The 24,533-nt window shown below is 41.6% G+C and overlaps 1 protein-coding gene across 1 annotated transcript in view; it reads left to right on the forward strand.

The window, feature by feature from the left end:
• Positions 1-2,123: 2,123 nt before the first annotated feature.
• spred2a (sprouty related EVH1 domain containing 2a) overlaps positions 2,124-24,533 on the forward strand; it is a 42,008-nt gene continuing 19,598 nt past the window's right edge. Inside the window, exon 1 of the mRNA XM_046046803.1 lies at positions 2,124-2,254. Within this exon, the coding sequence (XP_045902759.1) occupies positions 2,229-2,254 (26 nt within the window). The 5' untranslated portion in view covers positions 2,124-2,228. The remainder of the gene's footprint in view (positions 2,255-24,533) is intronic.

Here is a 24,533-nt window from a genome sequence, read left to right on the forward strand (position 1 = left end):
AATACTACTAATACTGCCAATAGGCCTACTTCTACTACTGCTACTACTACTACTGCTAATACTACTATTACTCTTATGCTACTACTACTACTGCTAATACTACTAATACTGCCAATAGGCCTACTTCTACTGCTGCTACTACTACTACTGCCAATACTACTATTACTCTTATGCTACTACTACTACTGCCAATACTACTATTACTCTTATGCTACTACTACTACTGCCAATACTACTATTACTCTTATGCTACTACTACTACTGCCAATACTACTATTACTATTATGCTACTACTACTACTGCCAATACTACTATTACTCTGATGCTACTACTACTACTGCCAATACTACTACTACTACTACTGCCAATACTACTACTACTACTACTGCCAATACTGCTACTGCTGCTGCTGCCACTATTATTCTTCTGCTAATACTACAGTACTTATCCTACCAAGCACAACTCTTTTTTAGAACATGCACCGCTAACTCTGAAACCTTGAACAAACATACACAAGGGTACCATATTCTACTTCGACTGTATACAGTGTGTATATTTTACATTAAACTAACATCTTCTCTATATTTTACAGCTGCTACCATCACTGCCATTACACAACTATTACTACAACCACTGTTATTCAGATAATCAATTTAGGTAAATAAGCAATACTACAAGGTAAATATACTGCAAGTAACAGTCCTGTACGAACATTTTTACTGAGTTAAAAGTGTAGTAAAAAAAGCATTATAAACTCATACGAGTTAACCCTTCCAGAGAGTTAAATTAGTATCTATATTATTGGATCAATACAACTGATTCATAAGCTGATCGTCTGTTTACAATGAGTTTCTGTTACTCCAGAAACTCCAGAGGTATAAAGTAGAATAAAATGGTACTCATGTAGAGTATAAATACCTCCAAACTGTATGTAAGTTCATTACTTAAATGTACTTACATTGCAAAGACTAATATTTGTGCCACTATGTTACAGTACAGTACAGCCACTACACTACTACTAGTTCTACTACTACTATTACATCTACCACAACCAACCCACAACAGTACTACAACTACAACTATTAGTGCCACTACTGCTAGAGTATTACTATTACAACCACAACACTACTAGCCTACTACTACTTCTACTATCACTATTACAACTACCACTATACTACTACAACTACAACTATTAGTGTCAATACTTTTACTGCAAATTCAATAATTACAGTAGTAGGCTACTAGTACTATTAGAACTACTGTTTCTGTTACTTTCCGTGCACTACACTACTATTGTTATTAGTAACCTACTGATGTTAACTCCACTGCCACCAATAATAGGCTACTACCACTACACCATCTACATAATCTCATCACTGCTGTTACTACTACCACTACTAGCCTAGTACTACTGTACCTAGTCTGCTACTTCATAGGCTACAATAGCCACTAATGTTACTGATACAACTAATACATTACATGCTTAATTATTATTATTAATACTATTATTATAGTTATTACTACTAGTTGCTTGTAGCCTTCTAACAGCCTACTGTAAGAGGCCATCGGACTACTACGGTGTTATTACTGGCATATGACAAATACAGTAACACATTATTAATAATATTATTATATGGTAATAGCACGTGATTCTGCAGTCCTTCGGGTCTGACGTCACCCCTCTTCCTCCTCCTCCTCCTCCTCCTCCGCTCCGCTCTGCCTGCGCGCACTGAATTCAACATGGAGTAAGGAGGAGATGGGGCTCGTCCGGGGCCATCCTCACCGATACCAGCGCACCATTTTCGGTCACCGCATTCCAGTCCGGTCCGGCGGGAGGAGGAGGAGGAGGAGGAGGAGGAGGAGGCGGAAGAGGAGGAAGAAAAGTCGTGGGAGTAGGAGGAGGAGGAGGAGGAGGAAGGTGGAGATCGGATGCGCCTCTTCAGATGCGCTCCAGTAATTGAGGACTGAAATAAGAAGGATAAGAAGAAGTAGAAGAAGAACAGGAGGAGGAGGAGGAGGAGGAGGAGGAGGAGGGGAGGAGGAGGAGAGGCGGGGATCCGGGAATACATAACGCACGTCGGGATTAAAGAACCGAGCGGAGAGCGGGAGGGAGCCGAATCTGCAGCCGCCGCCTCCGCCGCTGCCGCTGAAGGGCGAGGAAACATGAAGACACCGCGCCGTGCAGCCGCGGCGGGAGCTTATTTTTACCGGAGGTGAAACGGAAAAAAATGAGCGAGGACACGCGCCCAGACGAGTGAGTACCCCTACACGCGTACCATATAATAATAAGCCCCTTTTCATGATTATTCTGTATCTCTTATGATCGGCTGCCTATTGGCGCGCTGCCGCTCAGCTCTGTGCTTTGATCACATGGATTCAGACAGCTGCTGATATGTTGTTGTGGGCTCAAGTGATGAGGAGCATTCAGCAGGAGCCCTATACTCCTCATCTTCATCTTCATCTTCCTCCTCATGGAGAGGTCGGTTGAGGTTGGAGAGATTTCACAGGAGGCAGAAATGTGTGCAGCCTCCTGCAGATGTGATACAGTCATAACAGAGAGGAGAGGATGGGGGTGCAGTTTGCACCATGATGGACTTGACAGAGCAGACAGAGGAGGTTCTGCAGCATCCCACCATGTCTTTAATTCCCTTCCATGTTTGCATGTTGTCCTTTCATTCATTAAAAACAGATGCAGTGAGGAAAAGAACAGGCTCCTACGGGGCTGTGAAGCGCTGGTTCTCGGCCTTTCTGGCTCATGACCCCTTAAAATGAGGCCACTGTATGTTGTGACTCATCGTCAGGGTGCACGTGTCTGCAGGTTGTGACCGGTCCAAACAAAGCCTGATTATTCCTTCTTGTTGTTGAGAAAGTTAAAATTATGCTTCAGGTACTGGTGAGATGATAAAATACGATCCAGGAAGTCCAGTCCAGTTTGGGAATCAATTATTGCCATGTATGTGCTTTGATGTTGTGGTGCACAACAGTCAAAATATACAAAGTTGGAAAAAATATAATAGAAAATATAAATTTACAATGAAAATGTGTGCAACATATACAGCATTGTTTCCCAACCTTTTTCGTCTGTTGAGCCCACAGCCCCATCAGGTGTTCCTAAATACCCCTTTATCATGGGAAGGCTTTATGTGTTGTTCAGTGGTGTTTTTTAGTATTTATAAATGACAGAAACTGGATTTTTCAACCATTTACAGTGCATTTACTTTTAGCTTTTTGTGGTCTTTTCCCAAAAAGTCTTTCTGCAGTCTTTCTCCATGTACCCCCTGGTAACCCCAGAGTACCCCTTAGTGTACAAGTACCCCTGGTTGGGAATCACTGCTCTACAGTTTTAGGAGCTGGAATAAAGACAAATGGAAGAGATTGGCCAACACATCCTCATGCTTAAAGACAAAATAAGTTGATTGTCAACTGTCCCAAAACGACATATATATGTATATATATGTATGATCATTGGAAAGTACCAGTCCAGCAACATGCTACCAAACCGGAAGTACCTGACGTAATTCACCTAGGTAACATTATTTAACTTAAATAAGTCATTGTTCACTTGCCGACCAAACCCTGTATGGAGGTTTCCTCGAGGCCCAAAAATTTCATCACGACCCCGCGACATCCCGTCACTCATGAGAGACGTAACCATATTGTTTAGATAAGAAGCTCCCGTGGAATCTAAGAACCCTTTTCGGCCATCAGTGACTCTACGTTGGTGTTTGGCAGGTGAGCCTTGTAGAATCAGAATCAGCATCAGAATGAGGTTTATTGCCAGGTACATTTTCACATACGAGGAATTTGTCTTGGTATATTGGTGCTTTTGAACATAAATACAGAAATATAAATATAAAGTAAAGAGACCAAAAATGTACAAGTATACAAAATAATGCAATAATACTAAAATACTAATGGAAAAAATATATAAATATATACAGGATATTAACAAGCAACATGCAAAAAATCACCTTCTCTGCAGAGCGAATGATACGCTGCAGCCTGCCCTTGTCCCTGGCAGTGGCAGCAGCGTACCAGATGGTGAGGAGTTGGTGAGGAGGAGGTGAGGATGGACTCCTCTGCTGGGCCTTCTTGGTGAGGGAGGTGATGTTCAGCTCCCACTTGAGGTCCTGGGAGATGATGGTGGCCAGGAAGCGGAAGGAGTCCACAGTGGTGACGGGGGAGTCTCACAGGATGATGGGGGAGGGTGGGGCTGGGATCTTTCTGAAGTCCACGACCACGAAGGGGGGAAAGAACGTAGCCTTGAGGTGAACCGGTGCTAAGGTTCCTGGAATCAGAGACATGTTTTCCCAGCTTCACATGCTGCTTTCTGTCTGTCAAGAAGTCTGTCTACTCTTGATATTGTCTCCGGGTTTCACACGGTGTTAAAGTCCACCTGAGTTTGTTGATGTTGTCGCTCTTTATACTCCATCATCTGACTTTCTCCTGTGCTTCTAATATACGGCTACTAAGGCTGGGTTCAAACTGCAGCCAAACTGACCAAAATCTGATCTTTCTGCTCACATGTGACTCAGATCAGATTTGTTTATTAAGAGTGTCACATGGACTTTTTTTCCGGATTTGGGCCACTTTCATATGTGGTCCAAATCAGATACAGGTCGGATTGTTTGAAATGCGACACACTGGACAGTCAGATCGGAGTTCATGCAACCAGAATTAAAAATGTAGCCCTCGTTATCATTTGCTCACGAATTCTACCATCTGACATCAACTTAAAAATGTAACCATCGACACTAACCTCTGTGATGGAGTGATCAAGTGCGTCACATGCATAACACTTGTCTGGGTAAAAACAGTAGAGAGAAAGTGAGAGTTATAGGGCTTTAAGGATCTGTACAGCACCAGAAACTGTAATGAAGGCCATGAAAAGGGCACAAAGTCATGAACATTTGTCTTAAATCGGGAGAATTGTGACACCGGGAGGAAACGCGGAGAGGGCTATTTAAAACATGATGTCCTGTGAAAATTGGGAGGGTTAGGAAGTAAGATCTAACCTCTGTGGTCTCCCATGTTTACTACTGTTCGACAGCGTGTGTGATGTTGTATTATTATTTTGCACATGCAGGTCAATTTCAGGCCATGGCCAGTTTCACTTCGGATAAAAGCATCAGCTAAATGAGTAAATGTAACGTAGACGTGATCGTAGCCATCTCATGAGACCCTAAACATGGAGAAGAGGTGTTTAGCTTTTATGCTTTATATATCTGAATCAAACTCCCAGATTAATCAACACATTCTCACTCATCACAAGTGGACGCTCAGTCCAGACCCCTTGGTGTCACTTTTTAACGCCTTGGGTATGCCTTTAGCATCGTTTTTGGACATGGAGGGCTCCGCGGTCAAGTTAGCAATAATAAATACGCCAGTAGCGTAAGGTAGTAACAACAGGCCCCGGTGATGATGGGCCCTTGCGCTCCACAGTGACGAAGCACATGAGCGCGCACACACTGCGTTCGAGTCTAGACAGGTATCCTATTGGCAAATTTGTGTGCCTTGTTTTCTCGTGCACAGTTTAACAACTGATAAGATTAGATGCAGTAAATACCTAATTTAAAGCTCCTTAACTTGATTTCCTTCCATATTAACATATTAAATTCAATAGTTCTCTTTGTGTGTCTCTCCAACACAAACGCTGCTGCTGTGTAACGCAGCAGTCTAAAGCAAAGTACCATCATGTGATGGATGTTAGAGTCAGACTGTGTCACCTAGACTTTTGTATTTGCAAAGTACAGAAGTTAAAGAGAAAGTTATAAGGTGCATGTCCAGTGCTGTCATTGTCAAAATCCTGAAACGTCACTACAAACAGCTGAGAGCAGGAGGTGTCCACTGTGCTGAAATGATGCAGACTTTTTCTGCAATTTCAGTACAATAACCTCCTGAATCACGACAACCACATTCCTTTTCCACAGAGAGGCAAGACATTATGGTGAATAAGAAAGAGAAGTGGCCTGAAAGTAGCTACAGTGCACACAGTTTAATACCCAACACATCCACAATATCAAACAGGTGCTCAGAGGCGACCTGTCCCCGAAATGATAACAGCCTTTGAAACAGTGGCACGGCAGCCGCACCAAATCCACTGAAAAAGCACTTGTAAAATTACTCACCTATTTGAAAGGCATCCGACGACAATGTCCTTTGTAAAAAATCCAAAACAATCTTATTTGGGAGCATTGCAACCCTCTCCTCCTGTTCTTTTCCCTCTTGTCTCTTCTTCAAACTACTTTTATGTTTGAATGGCATGACTGCTAGCTTGCACTTGTGCTCTGCTAGCTCTGATATCCACTAAAATAAACACTGAGAGGTGAGCCAGGTGTCTACTGTTAAATGTTGCCTATAGATGCATTTTTACCACGTAACTCCCAAAGTCCCACTCATAACCTGGGGGTGCCGCTCCCGTCAAGGGCCCCAGTGCTACTGCACTGTCTATACCAACGCCCATGAAATAAACAACATCCACCTAGCCTTTCAAATAAAAATAGTGGTTAACGTAAAACGTCGTAACTTGGTTAGGTTTAGGCACCAAAACTACTTGGTTAGGTTTGGGAAAAGATCAGGATTAGGTTAAAATAATTATGCAACTTACGTAACCTACGTAATCAACACAGCTTAACTAAAAACAATCAATGCTGACATTTAGTTTCACACGTTAAAGTCTAGTTTCTGGCCTACCCATCCATCCCAACCACTTCCTTACTCTGTTATTTATTACTACACCTGCTTTTTCATAAATTACTCTCCTGTTTTATCTTGTTTTTATTTTCTGGTTCTGTAACTGACGCTCACAACTCTCTCACAATTACGCTGGTCGGGCGTGCAGAGGAGTGAAAATGGAGCAAGACTTTAATTCTTCACACAACTGACTTACTGTCAAACTTCCAGGAGAGACTCTCTGAAAGTGTGCCGTTATCTTTATTTCTAAGATTCATTTCGGTCGAGACTACAAAGACAGAGAGCTGTCCAGCGAGACAGTGAGATTCAACTAGTTTGAATAAACATGTTGGCTTTGAATGCACCCTCAGAGCCCTCAGCACATCAGATTCTTTGTCTGTAGTGTAGGCAGCAGGCTCCCTTTTCTGTTGACTGCCTCGTGCTGTGCACACCCCTGCAGGTAAACACATGACAAATACAACCGCGTACAACCAGACAATAGGCTCAAGTTGTGAAATGTTCACCCAAATTGCACCAGGCTGCAGAGAGAAGCAGGCTGCTCTTTGTAATTTTTACTGGGGCCCCCACTTTAAAGTTTCAGTTTGATTTACTCACTAAAATCTCTCTAAACTGTCCTCTGTTTGTCCAGCTGATAAAATCCAAATGAGAGACACTCTGAGTTGATAAAAACGTTGATACACTGATCTGGGTCACCTTCAAATAAAGCAATACACATTTTTGCCTCTCAGGCTATATACAGGCTCAGGTAACCCTATGATTGATGGAACTTATTGGGACTGTACAAAACCAACTACTACTCAACCTCTTCTGCAAGCTAGGTGGATAGTTTAACTTTTGTGGTGGCAATCAGTAACTGTTATATTCTCTTAAAAAGATTAAGGACTTGAACATCAATCAAAAGGACAGTGTTTTTATTAGAAGAACTGGGTATCGTTTGATATTTTTTTTATGTTTATGGGATTATTTATCCTCTATGTACCATGGTCTTTTTTTCTGTTAATGCAACATAATCATACAGGTCGATCTCCAAACTTAATTTTTTTTATCAAAACACATCATTTTATTTTAATAATGTGGTGGACAAACCAAGCTATGGCATCACCATTTCTAACTTCAAACATATCTTTACCATCTCTGTACTGCATTTTATTTTTATTTTTTGCAGATGTAGTTGCAGATACCGTTATATCCGTGATATGGTAATAATGGCTCTTATACATATACAACATATATAATAAACATTTAATTCTGTCTGACCACCACTAATATAACCAAACCTTGAGCCTTGCTTTATGAGTAAAAGTTACAGGGATTTTATAACACCAAACAACAGAGACATGATTGGATGCCATTAATGTGTCCAAAGATGTGTCCAGAATGTAAGACGGGAGGTGGTGTAATTGCAGCCAAGTCAATGGAAAGACGTGAGATGGTGCGACATGAATTGAAGCAAAGATGCATTTGCACTAGTTGGAAATTAGCAAAACTATTTTCACGTCCCACAGATTGAATCTAACGTCTTCAAAGAACCGTCCTCGTCCAAGCGTATTTATTAATCATTCAACCCTTCTCTATCTATCCTGATGAGTTTATGGTCTCAGTCGCTAGTTTCACATCTTCTTTAATACAATATGATGTTCATTTAGTACGAACATAGTCAAGTAGTCACGATGACTATGTCCACTTCTTATATACAGTCTATGATTGTACCACATTTGCACGTCACTTTGGAGAAAAGCTTTTGCCATACAAATAAATGTGATATATCAGGCAGCAGGTGAACATTGTGTCCTCATAGTTGGAAGCAGGAAAAATGGGAGGATTTGTGTGACTTTGAAAAAGACCAAACTGAGATGGATAGACAACTGGATCAGAGCATCTCCAAACCGGTCTGCAGTGGTCAGTACCTATCAGAAGTGGTCCAAGGAAGGCAAAGCTGTGAACCAGTGACAGGGCCATGAGCAGCATGGGCTCATTGATGCATGTGGGGATCTATGGTTGGCCCGTGTGGTCCGATCGAAAAGATGAGCTACTGTAGAGTAAGCTCAAAAAGGTTGATGCTGGTTCTGATAGAAAGGCATTCCCTATGCCTCTCAGATCTGTACAAGTACTTCAAACTGAGGAAGGAGGAAAGGCTGAATGTTGTAGTCAATCTCAGTTCTCTATGATAGAACTTGAATGAACTACTGGTACTTGAATAAAAGAAATGACATGTGGAAAAATATCTCTTGCGGTGTTTATGCAGCACCGGACAGCGGCAAGGTCTGAGAGAGCTTGACTCATTGTACTGTAACTGTATGTTGTGAATACACACAAGGTTTGGGATGTACAGTTGCAGGAAAAAGTAAGTGTACCTTTTGGAATTACCTGGATTTCTGCATAAATTGGTCGTATAATGTGATCTGATTTTCATCTAAGTCACAACAATAGACAAACACAGTCTGCTTAAACTAATACCACACAAACAATTATATATTTTAATGTTTTTTTTTAACACACTGAGTAAACAGTCACAGTGCAGGGTGGAAAAAGTATGTGAACGCCTAGGCTAATGACTTCTCCAAAAGCTAATTGGACTTAGAAGTCAGCCAGTCTGAAGTCCAATCAATGAGACAAGGCTGGAGGTGTTGGTTAGAGCTGCCCTGCCCTATAAAAAACACATCAATTTTAATTTTGCTATTCCCATGAAGCATTGCCTGATGTTACCAAGCCTCGACCAAAAGAGCTCTCTGAAGACCTAAGATTAATAATTGTTGAATGCATGAAGCTGGAAAGGGTTACAGAAGTACCTCTAAAAGCCTTGATGTCCATCAGTCCACAGTAAGAAAAACTGTCTATAAATGGAAAAAGCTCAGCACTGTTGCTACTCTCCCTAGGAGTGGCTGTCCTGCAAAGAGGATTGCACGAGCACAGAGCAGAATGCTCAATGAGGTTAAGAAGGATCCTAAAGTGTCAGCTGAAGACTCACAGAAATCTCTGGAACATGCTAAAAACACTGCTGCACGTCTGAAGTTTGCAAAAGAGCGCCTGGATGTTCCACAGCACAACTGGCAAAATATTCTGTGGATAGATGAAACCAAAGTTGAGTTGCTTGGAAGGAAGACACAACCCTATGTGTGGGGGAAAAAGGCACAGCACACCAACATCAAAACCTCAACCCAACTGTGAGGTATGGTGGAAGGGGCATCATGATTTGGGGCTGCTTTGCTGCCTCAGAGCCTAGAAGGGTTGCTATCATCAACAGAAAAAATTATTCCAAAGTTTATCAAGACATTTTGCAGGCTGAATGTAAGACCATCTGTCCGCCAGTGGAAGCTCAACAGGAGATGGGTGATGCAACAGGACAACGACCCAAAGCAAAGAGGTAAATCAAAACAGAATGACTTCAGCAGAAGAAAATGCGCCTTCTGGAGTGGCCTAGTTAGAGTCCTGAACTCAACTCAACTGAGATGCTGTGGCATGACCTCAAGAGAGCGATTCACACCACACATCCCAAGAATATTGCTGAACTGAAACAGATTAGTAAAGAGGAATGGTCCAAAATTCCTCCTGACCGTTGTTCAGGTCTGATCTGCAACTACAGGAAAGGTTTGGTTGAGGGTATTGCTGCCAAAGGTCAACCAGTTATTAAATCCAAGGGTTCACATACTTTTTCCACCCTGCACTGTGACCGTTTCCACAGTGTGTTCAATAAAAACATGAAAAACATGTAATTGTTTGTGCGAAGTTAGTTTAAGCAGACTGTGTTTGTCTATTGTTGTGATTAAGATGAAAATCAGATCACATTATACGACCAATTTATGCAGAAATCCAGGTAATTCCAAAAGGTTCACATACTTTTTCCTGCAACTGTATTAAGTCCTTGAAGTTGGATTACAAGAGAACTGAAGAGACAGCTGCAACTCTGTAGCTTCGCCAACAAGATCCCTGATCTGCAACGGGGGGTGACCAGATACCTGCTCAGGAGTTGGTTTTGTTTCGGAGGAGGATTCTTGTTTTTTTATTGGACTGTCCTTTGCTCCTCTCCAGAGTTGTTTTTATGGGGGTGTTTTATATCGATCGGGCAAACCAATGCCCCCGAACCAGCCAACAGAGAGCAGTCGATAATGCCAGAGGGGAGGGGGGTTGAAAATGACATTGAGGAAAGGTCAGCAGGCAGCAGTGTCCCTGGTCCACACAGGACAGCATTGATCTTATAGCAGTGCTGCTGGTGCCCAGTGACTCCAGCTGAACTGGCTTTGGTGGTTGTAGATGGGGCAACTATGTTATTGAACTTTAATAGGCCCTACATGTGAACTTCTAGATTGCTAGCACCTTTATTTGACACTGACACGTACGTACCAGCTTTGCAGATCATGCATTCTGTTTAAACTAATTCACAAATAAAACTGTTTTCTGTCTTGTTAAGGCTTGATAAGGGCTAATTTTAGTGTATTCATTATTTTACATTATTTCAGATAATTGTGTCCTAAATAGCTTACCACTATAATTCCAGTTACAGTAGTTTTGTTATTGTACGTTGTTCTCATTCTTTAAATCCTTGTGAAAGAAAACTGCTCTACATGGTAATTCTGATTTGTTAATGCTAAGTGCAAACTTGCCAATAATCACAACCATTCATGCAGAACGAGTTCAACATTTTGAAAGTTTGCTGTAGCACCACATTAACCTTTATTAATGTCCAGGCTTGGTCGGTTTACGAAAAAGTGACGCTTATGAGCAACTTTATGCACACGCTTAAGTGGAGAGGGCAGACAAGAGTAGTGGCAGCTTGTAAGAAGAGTCAAATGTTATAGTGCCAGTACTGGTCAAAGACACACAATGAATGCCGACTGTAGAAAGCGAAAGCCAAATTCCGGAAATTTTCTCGTTTTAGAAATCCAGGCCAGACACATTTTTTAAGTCATAAAAAGAGTGCATGTCCGGGAAAAAGAGGACGTATGGTCTCCCTACTGAAAGTCAACTTTAAAGTAACCATGATTCATCAACGTTACAGAAATATACAGAAACCTAAGATTGATTGCTGCTACATAGTCATCAACGTATTGAAACAAAGAGAAACTGTTCTGATGAAGTATCTGAAGTATCAACTAGCTCATTGTCCGTACTGGACTCTGCTATCGATTTGCACTATGGTAGCAAGGCAGCATAAATCGTCAAAACACCGATACAAGGTTTAAAGCCTGGCACCTTTTATATGTGTAAAATCAGTCCCAAACTATCTGTCAGAATTGATTTCACGCTGAAACCCTGTGTTTGACCCGTTTAGGAGACGATAAATACCTGGTTTTCTGTGTCTGCAGCTGCAGTAGGACAAACCAGAGTCATAGGACTGTGAAATCTCAGGTCACAGTGTGCACTCATTTTGTGGCAAACCTGGTGTTTGTTTACTAGACGACCGGATACTAGAGGTCGTAAAAATATAGAGTGATTCACCAAAGAGGTAGGAACACGAGGAACAGCACTTAGTTATGTTAAATGGAAAGAAATAGCGACGAATGTTTGCAAATAATAAACACGTAGATGTTTGATTAAATAACTTGCCCATGACAATGCTGCTGTAAATTTAAAAAAACAAGAACAAACTTATTTAGAGTAAAAGGAACACTATTTGTTCTTAACCAAAATTTAAGTGCCCAGTTTTTGGAAGGGAGTTTTGTAACTTTTTCTTTGTATGATGGAGGAGTGTATTTAAGCTGTAGTTTATGCAACACGTTTTCACTCCCAACTCGTCACATATTGACGCTCGGTCAAGGCCCTTTGGCGTCGCCTTTTAACGCCCTTTATTGCATTTAGGCCTCCGCGGTTAAGTTAGCAACGCTTGGCAAAAACAAATATACAACTTCTGGTGAAGTTAGCAACAATAAACATGCAACATCTGGTTAGACTTTCAAAATAAAACACTAGTGTTTCGAAACATCGCCATTTTGAGACGGCTGAAATGTTGCAGTTTGGTTAGGTTTAGGCACAGAAAGTACTTGGTTGGGTTTAGGCAACAAAACTACTTGGTTAAGGTTGGAAAAGATCATGGTTTGGGTTAAAATAACTACGTATGTCAGTTAGTACCTAAGTTAACTAACGTCACTTACGTCAATTTACGTAACTTGCCTAACTTAAATAAAAATATTTAATCTTGACTTTTTGTTTCACACGGGACACCCGGTCTCCTGGTTCAAAGTCAGGGTTCTGGCCCTGCATCCACCCCAACCACCTCCTTACTCAGTCTTTTGTGTTAAATATCATATACCTCCCTTTACCGTAAAAAACTAACGCTTTAGGGGGATTCCCCCACTACAGTGAACTATTATGGTAAAGGGATCCCCAGTGCGTTACAAACTGACAACTATAGCTCTTGACCATGCGTCCATAAGTGACAACTTGGGAGTGAGAATGGGTTGGTTTATGAGATATAAACATAAATAGAAATGTATTTTAGAAGCTGATTTGTGTTTCGCCTTCTTATTATACGTGTTGTGTAAATCATTTCTTATTTTCTACGTTAGCACATGTACCATTTCACAGGGGTTAAAAAGAGGCATAATGCTAGTTAGCACTGACTTGGAGTTTTGCATTTCAAAATGGACTAAATTTGGTTAGAACTGATTTTTTTTAAATCTTCTTGTTACATTAAACAACAATTTCAATGACCATATTTCAATGTAAAGCAAGTCGTAACGACAAGTTGAAATATAGACACTGAAACAGCTGTTGGAGCGAGCCTGAGTTTAACCAAGTTCTCTAAACATTTTTTGACCTAAAAAAGAGACCACTGCTTTTATCCAAACCATTCTGACATTTAACCTATAACTGAGCTGCTGAACTCCACCTCCACCTGGAACTGCGGGTGTTTTTAAGTAGGGTATGGTGTCACTCACGTTTCACACTTTCGGTGACAAAAAAACCCCCATAGAAAAATCACCCAGTTGAAGGTCAGCGAGTGCGTCGCTGCTGCTGCTGTTGTTTTAGTCGACTTGGTAAAAGTACAGTCTTTGTGATGGGCGAGCGAGGGAGGGAAGTGATTTGAGAGAATTGAGAAGTTTGGCAGAGAGCGAGCCAAACACCATCTGCTGCTGCTCTCTGCTGATCCAGACCTCAGAGAGAAACAACATTTTCTACGCTGACGATGATGTCATGAGCCTGGATAGACTGTGTGTGGTGTGTGATTGACAACACGTGTTCCTGTGGGAGCATTATGTGTAGTTATGTACTGTGTGTGTGTGTGTTTGTCTTTCATGATGATGGAGCAAACAGATCACCAGAGGCTATTATCTGCACCTCTGGTCAGTTACCACAGATGTGTGTGTGTGTGTGTGTGTGTTTTGCTGTTTGTTTGAGTGCATCCACACATTGTTGTTAAAGTGCTCTGAGCAGCCGTTTCATTACTGTGTCCTCTGAGGACAAGACTGATGACCAACTATGTGTAGCTTGTTTCCACAGCAGGAACCAGGGCAACTTTATAGGCAATTAGAAACTTTTCCTGTATTTTAGCTGGAGGAACGTGGGACTTAGTTCTTGGCCCCCCAAAACTCGCACTTTCTGATGGCCCAGGAACTATCAGGGCGGAGATTGCAGCACTGAACCTATTTTTCATTACATTACATAACATATATATCTAATTCACTTTTATCCAAAGCATATTACAATAAGTTAATTTCAACCGTGTGGATTCAACAAATGAATTGAAAGAATCATGGAAGTAATTAATTAAATATGCTGAAGTGCTTCAAGAGCTACATTCAGAAACAATAAGATAGCGGTGGGCGATATGGCAAAAATATCATATCACGATTTATTTTAGGCAGGATCACAATTCATGATCTTATCACAGATCATTTTCATGTTGGTTTTTAAGACTGTTTTGCAAGCTATTGGTTTAAAAGAGAAAAATAACACTTTATTAATTGTATAAAATGTAGCCTAATGATTAATTCAAACAGCAAATAACTGATTAATTTTGTTCATTTTAATATACATATTGATTTGATTTTCTTCTGAATGTGCTGTTTCCTTCTGCATATTTAAAAACACACAGACAGGGAGGGACTTATGGATATTAAATGACCCACCCCCCCCATCCCGTCATCCAGACTATGGTCGGAACCGGGACCCCACCCAGCCTTCGAGACCGACAGAGGCCAGTTTAATGACATGGAATACATGACCTAGGTGATTTCCTTGCAGGGTTTGGCTGTTGGCACCCCAGGGCTGAGTGAGTTAGGACAGCTGCCCGGCTAACCGAGCTAACTGACGTTAGCCACAGATACAGAGAGTAATGTTAACTGTTTTTCGGTCTATTAAAAAGTAAATGTATCTGTTCTTCAAGAAACTCTGTAAATCATCTTGTTACTGTATTCCCTGTTGGTCTCTGTATTGGGTCTCGTTCATCCCGTTTTTACTGGGAGGCTGCTGAGCTTGGTTTTGTTGCACGCTCGCTCGGCTCCGGTTCTGGTCCCCAATCAGGTGCTGCTCGCTGACATTATCATGGCCTAAAAACCTCCAGTGCTTGAGTAGATGTGTAACGTTAAACCCAATACACTCCCCAGGTGCTCTGAGCTCCCAGTCTGGGCTGAGTCAGCTATGACCACGAGGCTAACTGAGCTAATTATATAACAGCAGCTAGTTAGCAGCGGTTCCTTTAGAAGCAAGTAACACTTTCTGTACTTCAGCGACCTTCATAAATCACAGAGAGTTGAGGCAGAACAGCCAGGGGACACGGGGAATGTTAATGTTATGACGTCCAACAGTTACTGTCGCCTTTGTAGACAGCGGAGGACGCAGGCAGCAAGGCAGCAGACAGAGCAGCTGTCAACCGCTTGTATGAGTATAACTAAACTGATAGATTGTGCACTGTAGCACAATACTAACAATCTCTCTGAAAAGGCAGATCGTGGACACATTTTAATCGTCCACGATCTAATATCGTAATATCACCCACCCTTACAATAAGAGATAGAGAAAGGGTGTTTTGTGGGCCATGGTGTCTTTAATCTGATTCGAGCAGCCATTGGTAATAAGTGCTGATGAGTGTAGTAGTAGTGCTTTTAATTTGATTGACTGGCAAATGTTTGTGATGTTTCATTGTGAGTAGTTCTCATTGTATGTCTTATGTCCTTTTTTGTGTAACCTTGTGTGTTTATGTAACTTTGTGTGCTGGTGCTGAGCGATGTGACTCAAAGTCATGTTGCGATTGTCTTGGTGGACGTTGCGATATGACTGGGATGCTATTTAACGATGTTGTGATCTTGGTGTCATTCTAATGAACTGGTCAGCCTCAGCACATTTATTTACTATTGTGTTGTTTTTAACCATGACCTGCCCAGCGTCTGCAGATGTGAATTAGCTTGAAGCTATAATCTGGCACAGTGCATCAAATGGTAGCATTTATGTTTTACTGTGCACTGTGCCTTTTAAATAACTAAATGAAATGAAGTGGGAGAAGCTGGACTGTTTAAAGATCACCCGGGCTGATGTATTCTGGATGAGCTCCAGAGGTCGCATGGCACATGCAGGCAGACCAGCCAGGAGCGGGTTGCAGTAGTCCAGGCACGAGACGACAAAAGCCAGGACCAGAACCTGCAACGCCTCCTGGGTGAGGAACAGACATATGATGTCCTGATGTGTAGGATGAATCTGCTGGAGAGGGTTGTCGCAGTGATGTTGGCAGTGAAGGACAGATGGTCGCAGTGTCACACCCAGGTTCAGGTTTGTGGATGGAAGACGACATTCCTGGAAGGAAGCAGCTCGATCTTGTCGAAGGTTATGAGGTGGTGAGATCCGCTGAGAAATGTCAGTTGATCGATTTGATTCTGGGTTCCTAACTTCCTGCATATCTCAGCTCCTGACTGAACTGCAGTGAGCATTTACACTCCATCAAAGGAGCCGCTACGCCGACCTAACGTCACCTCATTTGTTAACAAAGCGTGAAGAAGAGAGTCCTTCTGTTTCCAGTCCTGGACCGTGGCGGACCGCAGCAAACGCTCCAAAGTTTGGCTTAGCTTCACTAAAACAGAGAAGGCCACAGCAGAATGCAGCAGCTGCAGTAAGGAGGTTTGGTGCGAGGCAGGAAGCAGCTCCAACATGACGAAGCGTTTACTTCAACACGGCGTGAATCTGAAGGAACGCACCGCGTTGAACGTGCCGCGCTCTCCCAGCTACAATGACGCCCCAGATCCAGCTAACGCTAACAGTAGCAACGTCTCAGGTACAAAACACCTTTTATACTGAAGGGAAACCAATGATGGCTACAAATGAGTCCCCAGAGACGCCCCTCTAGGACAGAGACGCCTTTCACTTTAGCCATGAAGGGGATGATGAGCAAGGAAGAGGATGAAGGTCACCGAGCGCTGACAGGATCTGTGCTGAAGGAACCAGAACCCTGATTCAAGAAGAAGAATCTGAATCAGAATCAATACAATTAAAAGATACCCAACCCTAGGGTTGAGTGACTCACAGCCGAGACTGATTTGGAAGGTGAGCTGAAGTTTTCTGTAAGTCGTGTTTTCAAGGCGAGTTGGCAAGCAGGCGAGCAGGTGTTTTATTTAGTTTTGTTAGCTTCCTCAGCTCTGGTCCTATCAGATCACTGACTTCCTGAACCCTCCAGACAGCCGTTGGTTCCAGTTGGTTTCAGTTGGTTTCAGTTTTTTTGTTTCTATGAAAATCAACTTGCAGAGACTTGAAACTGCTATGGACAAATAATTCCCCACCATCAGCACTAACATGTCTTCATCTCTTTTGTCAAAGTGCCGTGCTGATTGGTGGAGTCGCCTTGTAATACAGCTGTGAGCAGCTTGTGGGAACCTCTGACATCTGAACGATTGTTAATGAAGTAAAACAAAAAGAAGAAAGAATGAGGAAACAAAAAAAAGTTGTAAAATTGATTATGTGAATTTGATTGCGTGTTTGTGGTCGTGTGTGTTTGCTCGCAGGCTTTGTGTTCGTGTGTGTTGAATGACTCAGGTGGGATTAAGTCGCAGCTTGTCTGAACCAGCGCTGAGCACAGAACCTCTTTATCTCAATAATCCTGTTCAGAAAACATAAACACACACGATCATTATGTATGAAGACCTTATATTGTTATCCACAGAATAAGTTTAGCCCTTCACAACTGCCAAAAATATGAGCGTGAGTGCTGCTCTACATGTAGGTGAGTTTTTAGGAAACAAAATATTTTACAGAATTTTAAATTGACTAAACACCAAGCTCGTAAACATTTACAATTTAGCAAATTTGCACCATGAAAAGTAATTCTGTGTTATCTACTGTTAGTTATCACTCGATTAGTTTTAATACAGAAAATTACATTTAAGCATGATGATGACGAGGCAAGGTTATGTCTTTTTTCTATGATTTCCAGGGGATTTCCAGATGTTTTAGCTATTCACTTGTACTGATTTTAGGAAGATGTGGATGACCTGTGTAAGAGCCATAGAGAAAATGTGGTTAATGTTTTGGGATCATTTCGTATTCATTAGTTATATTAATTTTCCTTCATGTTGTTCATTTAGTAATATTTGATTATATTAAGATTGTCTCAGATGGATGTCATTAGTGTGTGTTTGGCGAATTAAGATGCGAACTGGGCTCCTTCAGTTTGTCCTGTGAGAGCTATTCAAGTGTAGTAAAATGCAGCTGTGTAGTAAAAATAGGTGAGAGCACCTATTGACGTGTCTGTCAGCCAGGCAGGACATGTAGCGACAGTTTTCAGACCGTCCTGTACAGCAATAGGAAAGTTGTGTCCCTTTGTGTCTGTAAATTTGACAGAACACATCTGAAGGACTCCTGCTGTAGACGTTTTATTTTGTAAAAGTCATAGTTTTGTGTCATCAGATATTTTTTCATCTTACATCTGACTCCTTGCCTCACCGGATTATACAGATTTTTCCTTTTGGAGGCACGAGTCAGAGACTTTGTCCTGCAAGAGCCGCAAAAGAAGTTTTTAAGTTTATATGCTGATATGTTACTCTGAGAAGATGTTTTGAAGCTGGAGGAAGACACATGTGACTGTAGATGTTCTGACTGATTCATGCCCGCTTGATCCATGATGTTGATGACTAGTGACGCATTTTGATAATTACTGAAATGCAAGGAATTTTTTATTATTATTTTCCCAAATGAATCCCATTTTTGACGGTCTAAACATGTAGAATTAGGCACAAAATTCAAACATGGTGGAAATTTACATGTTATATAGTTTTCACGCATGGTCGTGGCAAAATGACTCGCTAGCGCCACCGGAATGTACGAAATTTTTCTGACAGATATGTCATGTCCAGATTGACAAAAAAGCCTCAGGGAGACATGAACTAAACCCAACAGATGTCGGCCATTTTGAATATGATCACCAAACTTTACAAGTTTGATAAGAGTCCCTGAACACATCTACATTTTCACAGCGTGGTCACACACACCAACACATAATTAGCGGGTGTGGTCTAGCGTGGCGCTAGGGGACACAGGAAGTGACAATTAATTCTTCTTGACCAGTCTAGAACGCGTGATAATTCAGAGTCATGTCGTGGCCTGTGGTTACTGTGCCACTGTGCCACGACATGAGGGCACGTCCAACGCTTGCGGCTTTAATTATTTTTGATAGTTTATGATCTCCGTTAATTTATTATGTATTTCCCTTGTAAATGTTATTTGTTTTTATGTCTGTAACAATTGTGCAGCTGCTTGACTGGGCCAGGGCACTATTGGTGATCTGTAATCTCAGTTAGACTTTTCCTGGGTAAATAAAGGTTATAAATAAATACAAATAAGAAAAAAAATCCCATAATTTTACAGCTTACAGTGGATCATCCCTTACAGTCATTTTATCAAGTGATGTTGACGTGAACAAAGTTTATTATAATGGCTGTTACCTCAGCTCATACATAGGCCTATCCCGCAAAAACCACAAACCCTGGCATCCAAAATGATTTTGGTGTGAACAGTGTAAATTTCTGTGTACTAATAGTGACTGTTCTGCCACTCAACTAATGCCATGGTTGAGGTTAGGGAAGTTGCCTCAACTCCTTAAACAAAAACATCGCTAGCTAGCTAGTTAGCGACCGTATAGCGTTTCTGGTGCATCTCATACACACGTACCTGGGGACGTGTACTATAGACGCTTTCAACGGTAACAACTTAAACAAACGGTACTGCGCATGTACACTACTCTGGCCCAAACTTAACTTCCGGCAGACTTCCGCAAGCAATCCATAACAAGTAAATAACCTTAGCTGCCAGTCTGCCAGTCAGGCAAGTAACAGCTCAACTGTAGTGAACGGTGGTCCGTCACACTGCCCTCCCCTTCAGGAGGCGCCCCATTACGCTTCACGCATACAGGCGTCCTTCACAACTTCCAAAATCGCTGTTTTGCATACAATAGACATGTCTTTTCCAAAGTGTGTATATATGACGCCTAAGCAGTGCAGGACTAAATCTTAAGTGTCAGGCTGTGTCCGAAATCCCCACTCATTCACTACTCCCTACCCCCTCTGTAGGGAGATGAATGTAGAGCACTATATAGTGAGCTCACTCACATTATTAAAACAACACTTTCGGACATTACTCCGATCGTTATTTCGGCGCCGTTAATTACGTCATTGCCGTCGGACAATAAGTTTTTTCTATCAGTGCAATGCATGATGGTATATACGGCTTGGTTAGTGACCATCGGTTGTACACTACTTTTCAAAATGCATTCTGGGATACATTGAGTGGACTATATAGGGTATAATAATTATCACTATACATTCGGACAGTACTACAAAATGGCGAGCTCACTATATAGTCCACTGTATAGTGAGTAGTGGGTGATTTCGGACACAGCCTCAGTCTTATTGCTGATTCACGACACTTTGCTGTGCCGCAAACAGGATTTTGGATGACGATGTAGCCAAGGACCAATCACTGAACAGATTTCCTTATTTAAGAATATTCTCAGACAAAGTCACATTGAATGGTGAAATTCCACAGAGGAGTTTATATTCAACACACATTTAACAATGAAGAATTTTCAAGATAATACATTATGATACAGGCCTACACATTAATGAAAGATAAAAAAGTTGATCTTTATATGAGCGCCATCAAATGTGCCTACTATTACTGTGAAGCCGGCTATTTGCATGAACTGTGTTTGCTTCTGTCGGATTACGGGGAGTGTTGTTGGGAAGTCGATGAAACGCGTGACAATGTCTGGGGCTGTAGCTATAATTGTTTCCATGACTATTCGGCTTATTGATGGTTGCTGCGTTTGTCCTGTGGCAAAGAAACGAAGCGTCATCACCACCTTCAGTTTAACTGAAAACGCATTACTGCCTAAAGTCAGTGGTGAGATGACGTCCCTCACCAACTCGCTGACAAAGTTTGTGCCTGCGTTGTCCGACCCCATCTTATTAACTGCGCGTCGTCAAATAATTCAGAAATTCTTCCTCTTCTGAAATATTCGTGCATGCCTCTGTCTCCACAGCGCCATCACAAGCCCCTACTGGCAGCTCCGGACAACTTGAGAGACCTCTCAAGCTGTCTTAAATAATTGAGAGAGTGAGAGTAATTCTTAGCTTTAACAAATGTGATAACTTGCTTTTATTCTTAAGTTTAAAAGTAGGAGTAAATTTCATGAATCTCAGCACTAGACTAAAATGGCACTTTGAGAAGCTTGTGGGCCCTGGCTTGTAACTTACAGGAAGTTTCCTTGCATTTCTGATCAAAGACTGTTAGTCAGCTACTTTCTCAGCTCAGACTTCCAGTCGTTCAGTGTGACGAATCATTTGTGATACAGCACTGATGTAAAACCAGGCCTGAGTCTAATGGACAGAGGAGTTACTGTAAACCAGCAGAGACAGAAGGCTGACTGTACGACATCTGTCAGACTATTCATTTATCTCTTTTCATTCTTTAAAAAGAAGCATTTTTCTATGGAAATGAAGTTTGCTTTCCTGACTGTTCCCACACCATAACCCTATTCCTTCTAAATACAGTGTGTGTTTGACAGTGGTTAAAAGAGAATGATTGGTTTGACGGGTTACACACTCTACACAGGCGTTTGTGGCTGACATGCACAACAATTGTCCAACAGTCAATGAATTCCCCTTGAAATTTTAATTTATGTTTCAGCATGGGTCTAGCTTTGCCAGCGTCCAGCGTAAGTCCATCCATCCATCGTCAACCGCTTATCCTGTGTGCAGGGTCGCGGGGGGCTGGAGCCAATCCCAGCTGACATTGGGCAAAATTCAGCGCTATTGGCTACTGTAAACGCCAATCTGCAACAAGTCCCTTCCTGTCTTTGTGTTTTTAAATATGCAGAAGCAAATAGCCCATCTTTCACGGGAAAATCAACTTAAAAAAGGTAAATTAAAATCTTGTCATGAGAACAAAATCAGTCAGGTCTATGTTGTTTGAATGAATCATTAGTCAACATTGTATACGATTAATAAAGTAGAGTTATTTTTCACTTTTAAACCAATAAACTAATAACTTAGAAACAAAATAGTCTTAAAAACCAACATGTTAATGAATCGTGATAAGATCGTGAACAGTGATCCTGCCTGAAATAATTCGTGATATGATATTTTTGCCATATCGCCCACCCCTGCTCTGAAGTAGGGGCTAAAAAAGTCCCTCAAAACGGCATTCGAAGAAATAAAAATGTTTTCCAGGTCTTTCAATAGGGACACAACAAAAAGGGGGCGGTTCCTCCAACTGTTCTCAGAACTATGAAAAAGTTCCTGTGGTGCGAAAATGCCTTTTGACTTGTGGTTTGTGGTGTGTTGCAGCTGCAAATGTCTAAACTTAAAGCTGCAAATTATTTCAGAAGTAGTTTTTGTTATTTTTGTTGAAATTCTCTTTACATCCTGACAACAATCAATAAATCAAATGCTCAGACAAAAAAAAGGATAATGAACCTGTTGCTGTTGCAGGAGTGTAGTAAGCAGGCCAATCATTTCAATCAGAGCGCAGGGCACACAATAAAGCATACATGGATCAGATAAACAACACTAGTACAAGAAAACAAACAGAAAAGTGTGACCAGTTCATGCAAGACAATTAAAAACACCATAAAAACATAAAACGCGCTCTTAAACGTGAGGTTACCTGAGATGATTTAGCAGGGTTATCGCACAGAACAGCTGGACAAAACTACAAAAATGAAGACGCAAGTTGTGATAAAGCAGCACTATCTTTTCTTTCAGACCGACGGCTGACCAAGACTCACCAATATTAAAAAACGGACTGCTCCTGCTGGCGTGTAACAAACCGTGATACTGTGACCAAACAGTAAATGATTCTTTTGTAGATCTTCAGTCATTTTGTAAGTGAAGGTGTCACTGTTTGCAAATGGAGGATCTCTCATTTTGGAACCATACTCCAGTAAATAAAGTCCCTCCTGTGTGTGTGTGTGTGTGTGTGTGTGTGTGTGTGTGTGTGTGTGTGTGTGTGCGTGTGTGTGTCACTGCACACTGCCGGCAAATGCAGTGATGACTCATGCTACACACACAAGCACCATCTGTTTGACAGACAGGCTGAATCACACGGCGAAGGGAAGCAGTGTGTGTGTGAGGCTGGAGACGAGGCAGGCAGCATCTCCCGCCTCTCTCCGGCCCGTTAGGATGTAGTGGCGGCGACGGTGGGCAGCACAGCTCGACAACCTGTCGTCAACAGAGACCGGCATGACACTGTGACCGTGCAAACAGGATGTACAAGAGATGACGGAGCACACAAGGCAAGACGGAGAGAGTGTTCTAATTTTTATTTAATCCCAACCTTCATTTTGCTTCCTCTTCCTATTTTGCCTCGGTGCTGCTTCATAAGCCGTCTCCATTTTTCTCTAAATGTGAAGGTTCAGTCTCTGCTTGCAGCTCAGACAGGCGATGGACAGGGTTTGTTTTGTCTGTGTGTGCATGTTTGTGTGATCACACGTGAGTAATGTCATGTCCAGTAAAGAACATGCTGGACTGCTCCAGAGGGAAGAAGGACGAGGCCACCTGGTTGCAGATGCTGGTGGGGGTGTCACTGACAAGAAATTGCTCACTGCCGGTCGGTCCATTCCAGGGTTTCGCAATCATTTTCCACTGAAATTAATAAAATTGCAGATTTAGATATTTGGCTCACAGATTCAAACTCGCATCTCCAACTCATGCAACCTATTACAAGCTTTAATCTTACTGCAATGCATGGGCACCTCTTTAATTTAGCTAAATTTACCCAGGAGGCACGATTTTCAATGAATGTGTACAGGTATGGCCATGTGCTGTCATCTTTATAATGTCTGTGGCTTTATAGTTTCTGCTGCTTACTTGAATGTTTTTCATCAGCTGTTTGCTGATGGTATTTTGTCAACAAGATTGATAAAAATTGCACATGCAATATTTGCTGTCTACTGTTTCTTAATTTGGTGGACCAACACATTCTCACTCCCAACTCGTCACATATGGACCCTTTGGCATCGCTTTTTAAACACCCTGGTTAACCAGCGTTTTTTGACGTTTCAAGTTAGCAACAATAAATATGCAACATCTGGTTAGACTTTCAAAATAAAAGTACTTGTTAACGTTGAAATGTCGTAATTTTTAAACGGCACGTTGTTAATGTTGTGAAACATCGCACTTTGGTGAGGTTTAGGCAACAAAACTACTTGATTAGGTTTAGGAAAAGCTGAAGTGATGAGATGAAGTTACAAACGTCAGTTAAATTACATAAATTAAGAAATGTTACTTGCACAACTTACTCAACCTATGTAATTTCAATAGAAGAATTTAATTCCAATTCTTTCAAAAGGGACACTACAGGGCTTCCCCAGTGCGTTGAACTATAAAACTACGAGACTCCCAAGTGTGTTACAAACTGACGCCAAT

The sequence above is a fragment of the Micropterus dolomieu genome, linkage group LG01, assembly GCF_021292245.1.
Source record: "Micropterus dolomieu isolate WLL.071019.BEF.003 ecotype Adirondacks linkage group LG01, ASM2129224v1, whole genome shotgun sequence".
NCBI classification, from domain to species: Eukaryota; Metazoa; Chordata; class Actinopteri; order Centrarchiformes; family Centrarchidae; genus Micropterus; species Micropterus dolomieu.